At 35.0% G+C, this 6,627-nt stretch overlaps 1 protein-coding gene across 1 annotated transcript; it reads right to left on the minus strand.

Annotated features, from left to right (window-relative positions):
- Positions 1-2,508: 2,508 nt before the first annotated feature.
- Positions 2,509-4,732, minus strand: mpeg1.3 (macrophage expressed 1, tandem duplicate 3). The gene is made up of 2 exons (NM_001123310.1): positions 4,283-4,732; positions 2,509-4,059 (listed from the first exon to the last, which is right to left on the minus strand). The coding sequence occupies exons 1-2, from the start codon at positions 4,730-4,732 to the stop codon at positions 2,509-2,511; spliced, it is 2,001 nt and encodes a 666-aa protein (NP_001116782.1).
- Positions 4,733-6,627: the final 1,895 nt, after the last annotated feature.

Genomic DNA, 6,627 nt, shown 5'->3' on the forward strand with positions numbered 1-6,627 from the left:
CAGGAACTGGAAGACTAGTCAGGATAGAGGGAAAGATGAATGCTGCAGTGTACAGAGACATCCTGCCTGAAAACCTGCTTCAGAGTGCTCTTGACCTCAGAATGGGGTGACGGTGTATCTTCCAGCAGGACACTAACCCAAAGCACACCACCAAAATAAGAATGGAGTGGCTTCACAACAACTCTGAAAATCTGAAAATGGCTGTACATCGTCGCTTCCCATCCAACCTAATAGAGCTTGAGAGGTAATGCAAAGAGGAATGGGCAAAAATTCCCAAAGATGGGTGTGCCAAGCATGTGGCATCATATTCAAATTGACTTGAGGCTGTAATTGCTGCCAAAGGTGCATCAACAAACTATTGAGCAAAGGCTGTGAATACTTATGTACTTGTGATTTTTATTTTTATTTTTTTCAGCTTTTTTATTTTTATTAAATTTACAACAATTTCAAAATTTCTTTTTTTCCACATTGTCTTTATGGGATATTGTGTGTAGAATTTTGAGAAAATAAATGAATTTAATCCATTTTGGAATAAGACTGTAAAAAAAATGTGGAAAAAGTGAAGTGCCATAAATTCTTTCCGGATGTACTGTAATTGTGCACCAGTTTGATTCAAACGAATAAAAATTGTATTAGCATGATTGTCTATCCAATTGAGAAAAATGTTTAAATGGTCTTACATATAGGACCAGTGTGCAGTAGAAGATCACAGGATTAGTCAACCGTTTGATTTATTACAAAATAAATAATATTTTTTTCTTTATTGACTAAAAAATGCTCAAGTTTTTTTTTTTTTTTTTTTAAGTTTTCCAGAAATGTCCAGACATTTTTTCTACTTTACTGTGCTTTAGAATAGATGTATTAATGCTTTAATGCTCTTTTACTATTACTAAATCCCTAATTAATACTAAAAAGAGACCTCAGTGACTATCCTAATTAAAAAAAAATATTTAAAGTGCACCGCATTTTTAGTATTCAGTTGGCTGTTTATCAAACAAATTTAAATATATTAGTCTAAGATAATACAAATAGACAAATTTGAAATAAAGGTTTTTATTATTAAGGGTAAACAAAGTACAAAGCTATTGTATTTTGTGTGGGAAAAGTGTTTCCCTCTGAACCTAATAACTGGTTGGGCCACGCTTAGCAGCAACAACTGCAATCAAGCATTTTTTGAAAACTTGCAATGAGTCTCTTACAGCACTGTGGAGGAATTATTGCCTGCTCATCTTTGCAGAGTTGTTGCAATTCAGCAACATGGTGGGTTTTCGAGCATGAACTGCATTTTTAGGGTCAGGACTTTGACTCGGGCACTCAAGTCTTCATTTTGTTGTTCTTCAGCCGTTCAGAAATGCTATTGCTGGTGTGCTTTGGATCATTCTGCATCCTGCTGTGAACCCAAGTTCACTTCAGCTTGAGGTCACTAACAGACACCTGGGATTGTTGGCTCCACATATTGTGGTACACAGCAGAATTTATGGTTTCATTTATGAAGTGAGCCTTGTCATGTATGGTTTAATCACAGAAATTCTTTCAGGCCCTAAAGCAGCAAAACGGCCTCAGACCATCACACTACCAACATGGGAAACACACCATCCAAAAAGTAAATAAATTTTGATCTCAGTCCACAGAGTATTTTCGCAAAAGTCTTGGAGATCATCAGGATTTCTTCTGGCATTATTTGTCCCCCACCAGGCATAAAAAAAAATCAGTCAACAGATTAGAGTAAATCTTTGAAAATTTGATGCACAGTTTTCCAATTATAAAGATTAATTTTTCTTTATTGTAATTGTTTTGTACTTTTCTATCACAAGAAGCTCTTCAGGCTTTGTAGCTGATTGTGACAACACTTCTGTTTGTTCATAATAAACAGAAAAAGAAAGCAATGGAGATTTGTTGCAGTAGATACCACAGTACATACTGAACAATGACTTCAGTGTCATTTACATTTTAGTCATTTACATTTCTGAAGTGATGACAAGGAAACGTTTTTAAAAAAAAAAGTGAAAGCAAACATTTTTATTATGATTTTATAAAGACAAATCAAGAACAGCAGTGCATATCATTCACACAACAAACAGGTTAAAATCAATACAATGTTTAGTTCAATGTAAAGTAAGGAAAGCATTTTATTGTGACAATTTTTTGAAGATTAGTTGATGTACTGTATATGCCATTGGTAGAGCTAAAATATTAGACTATCATATATATATATATATATTTATATATATATATATATATATATATATATATATATATATATATTTATATATATATATATATATATATATATATATATATATATATATATATATATATATATATATATATATATATATATATACACTAATGCTACTATAATTAAAGTAGTGTTATTCATGGCAAGAATTTGTACTAAAAAGGACCTTAATACCCACCATTCAATCATTGCCTAATTTGATTACAATTCTGATTAAAATTATGGATTATATTGTTGTAATGACCTTTCTTGATTGTCCACAGTGAGTCTCAGGTTGTGAAAACAACTGATCCTGACACCAAAAGAGCAATCAGGAGTATCAGGCCATAAGTTACACCAGCATTTTTCCCTCCAGACCGCACAAACATTTGATTAATTTCAACAGGATTTGCCGGTTGCCACATTCTTGATTGTCCAACTCCCACCAAAGAACCATTAAGATCTGTCATTACAACCACAGAGTTTGTCACAGTCATACCAACCAGTGGTGGGCTTGTATATGGTGGAAGGAGGACCGGTTTTAACTGACCACCACTGAATACACCAGACTGAACACAGTACAACACCTGACAACCATCACTGATTGCAGCGAGATGTTGACTGAACTGAGGCGGACAACGAGATTCACCATTTGAGAGGGGGTTGCCAGATTGACAGCTGAAGAAGCCACCAAAAGGCACAGCTGATTTTGTTGCTTTGACATAATCATTGCTCAAACAAACCATTATTGCTCTAGATAGAATTGGTTGGACAAAGAAATTTGGAGGACACGTATAAGATCTGGTAAATGGATTTTGCATCGATGGTCCATACAGACCTCCAAAAATATATCCAGAATACTCAGGAATTTTCTGAGTGGAGTAACACCAGAGAGTGTCCACTTTAGCACGGCGGATGTAGTTAACATTGTTACATGTTTGGGAACAACAAGTAGACCACCCTAAGAATCCACAGGAACGGCAGTTGTCTTGGCATTCGTAACGAGTATAACCTCTCTCTATTATCTCTGAACGTAATAGGGTGGTGTTGTACTTCTGAGAGCAAGAATAACCACCGGTGGCTGGGTTTTTCTGTGCCATTTCATCACAGATGGTGCTTCCATCTATTGTCAATGGAGTGCATTGTTGGTACATGCCACCAAAGCTAAGATTGGTGATCGGACCCTCACATGAGACATCATCTACATTTGCCTGGAAGTTGAAGTTTTTGGAATCTACATTTACACAACCGGGAATGGTGTTCACTTTATAGTATTGCTCTGCGGCCTGAGAAACAGACAAGGCTAACTTGCGTACTAGAGCCTCTGAGATGTCTGGAAATGTTGATGGATTAAGAAAATAGTGCAGCGGCAGCCCAGAACGGTCAATTGCCACCAGATTATTGAGCGTACTTTCCTGCCACTTCTGCAGAGTCATGCCTGGGTAGAATAAAGCTCCTCCATGGCTCTGAATTAAAGAGTATGTGATGTTACCCTGATAACTGCTGTTTAGAGAGGTTTTTTGACCTCCATTGTAGCTAGGATCTAATTTAACTTTGTCAAAGAAGTTAAAGCCGGCTGATGCAGAAACGGAAGACAAGTCTAACTGATTCTTCAGGATATAAGACATTTTTAAATAATCCTCTTGCACCAAACTGGCACCAGCTTCAACACTTGTGATGACATGAGTGCCGTAATCAAGTATGAGTTTCTCTGACAGGTAAGTTGCTAAACGTGTTTGATCGTTTGTAATAGCATCTGCAATTTCCTCTACTTGTTGAGCAAAGCGGGAGTCCAAAGGGAAATTAGGATACGCCTTTACCGTGTAGAGACGATTACGTACCTGAAAAAATAAATAAATAAATAAATCAAAATGTTATGGTGAAGTTGGGCAAACATTATTACATATATGTATTCTGACATTTAACATATGAAAATGATTATGCAAAATAATTTCCCTATTATAAAATGTTGAAGTTAAATTGTTTATGTATGATAATTTCTGACTTTTTGTAATTAAAGATATGCAAGTAGATTTCTTTTGTAAAGATATCGTTAAGACTTACTTGAACTCGTGATGTTACAGAACTCTCTTTAACTTGGTGGGTTTTTATACGCTGATGTTCTCTGGAGAATTTTCCATTGAGCCACGAGAAGAAGGAAACATCAGCATTAATGGAGCTTGAAGTTGAGCTTTTCTGGTCTAGCCATGACATGATCATCTCAGAGTTTGTTTCCACTGTGTTTTCTTTCTGTGGAATAACAAAGACTTCATCTGGAATGAGATAGACTCCATCTTCTGTGGTCTGACACTGGGAATAGCTCAGATTCATCACTCGACCCATGTCTATGTTGCGCAGGTTATCCCAACCTCCACCTGGTAGAACCTCCAGGGCAACCAAATTTGAGTTTTTATGACACTCATTGAGTCCATTGCTGGGACGAATGAGTGGAGAAAGGTTGCAGAAATTCATACAACAGCAGAGCATCAGCAGAATGAAGGCTCTTGACTCCATGATCATCTGGTGTGCTGTGTAGAAGTGCTTTTCTCTTTCAGAACTGCATCTCTTATTTATAGGGTGTGGTATTGGATTGTGGATGGGGTTTATGTTTATCACTGAACCAGTTTAGGTAATAAACAATAGGCATTATGACATTACTATTTATTTAGTTAAAACCATAAACACAAAGAATTCTTTATTTCTAACAACAGGACACTAAATGTCTAATACAAATACAGCATATTGCTAAGAAAAGACTACAATTTTCAAACAACTTATAATTTTGTACAATTTGTACACTATACTTGTGTATTTGTCTATCAATATAGTTTGTTGTAGTTTCGTTGTATATTTTTGTTGAGTTCACCTTGTTTAATATATTATTTTAGGATTTATGTTTAGATATTCTAATAAGTCATGAGACCGTAGCATTCAAAAGAAACTCCTGACACACCTGGTCAATGTTGAAAGCAGCTCTTTGCCGAAACACGTATGTTTAAAAAAAAAAAAAAAAAAAAAAGATTCGTCATGTGAGTTAAGGCTTTTTAATATTTTTTCCACATTTTTCAAATGCCTTGGACTGATTTTTGCTTTCTTTTCTGATGAATCCCTTGCCCCAAAACCACCGACACATTATTTAAGCTACTCCTGAGCACTTTTTGTTTGATTTTGGCTTGTAATTGTTATCTGACCATATTGTAACTTACGTTTATATTTACATGTGCTCGATGTAAATAGCATCTATCTCTAAAAACATTTATATTCTTATCTGGTGTAAATGATAACACTAGAGTAACAGTGCATGAATAATGATATACTAATATGTAAACTTAGCATTACATTATTATGATCTAATGATGAGTTTAGGTATGCGCTAATCATAAAATAACATTAAAAACAACATTAGTTCATGTGTGAATTAAGGCTACCTTGATTACTTGTTTGTACTTGTTTAGTTATTGTATTCAACATGTATTATTCAACACTTTAAGTTAAGTTTAATCAACTTGAACTTGTATTAACATATGTTTGTCACCACTTTACTTGTTGGAGCACATTGTCATTAACTCATTCTGAACTACTCATGATAAAGACGGAACACTTTTCTTTAGCGTTTCAATGTAAACATGCAATAGATGGATGTGCATCAAGTTCGTGAGTAGTTAAGAATGAGTTAATGATAATGTGCCCCCCAAGTAAAGTGATGACAGAAACGTGCATTAACAGGTATAAATAAATATATTTAACACTGCTTAATATTTTCAAGTCACCTATTTTTGAGGGCTTCATTACAGTATATGTACAGGTACACTGCAGTGTTAAAAGCTGCCACCTTTTTGGCAAACTAGCAACTGCACAACTTGTGTGGTGTTTTATTTTTATTTGTGTGTGCCTTTCAGTTTAACCTGCCTTGTTTTGTTAAGGATAATCACTACTATTTCAGTCCTCTCGGCACCTTCTTTCTGTTTCTACCTTTAATTCTGTTTAATTTTCAATATTTATAGCTTTATTTTTTCTTCCGTCAGCCATCAGACTCCTTATCAGCTGACAGGAGTCTGTAACAATGGACTGTCCGTTTTGCGTCTATTTTGTTAATTAATATATGTTTAATATACATTAATATATGTATTTGTATTAAACTGTGCATATGACTATAAACACTTTCTTGAATCTAACTCTATATTTGGTCTGTTCTTACCATTTAAATCACCACCTTGTGCCCAGTCCCCTAGTCTTTATAGACCACCATTAACTAGCTCTTCCAGCCAACAGAAGGGCACAACAACCTAAAGGTTAAAATAAAATAAATGTATTTTATATATTTTCTGATGAATAGTATACCGGTAACCTTCAAGTTTTATGCTCTATAACACTGGCGGATTTAGAAGCCCCAGCTGAAATCTGGTTGA

The sequence above is a fragment of the Danio rerio genome, chromosome 8 (genome assembly GCF_049306965.1).
Source record: "Danio rerio strain Tuebingen ecotype United States chromosome 8, GRCz12tu, whole genome shotgun sequence".
Lineage (NCBI taxonomy): Eukaryota > Metazoa > Chordata > Actinopteri > Cypriniformes > Danionidae > Danio > Danio rerio.

Coding starts and splice junctions, on each gene's coding strand:
- mpeg1.3 (NM_001123310.1), bottom strand. CDS start 4,732: ATGGAGTCAAGAGCCTTCATTCTGCTGATGCTCTGCTGTTGTATGAAT. Junction 4,060..4,282: donor CTGTAACATCACGAGTTCAA/GTAAGTCTTAAC, acceptor TTATTTTTTCAG/GTACGTAATCGTCTCTACAC.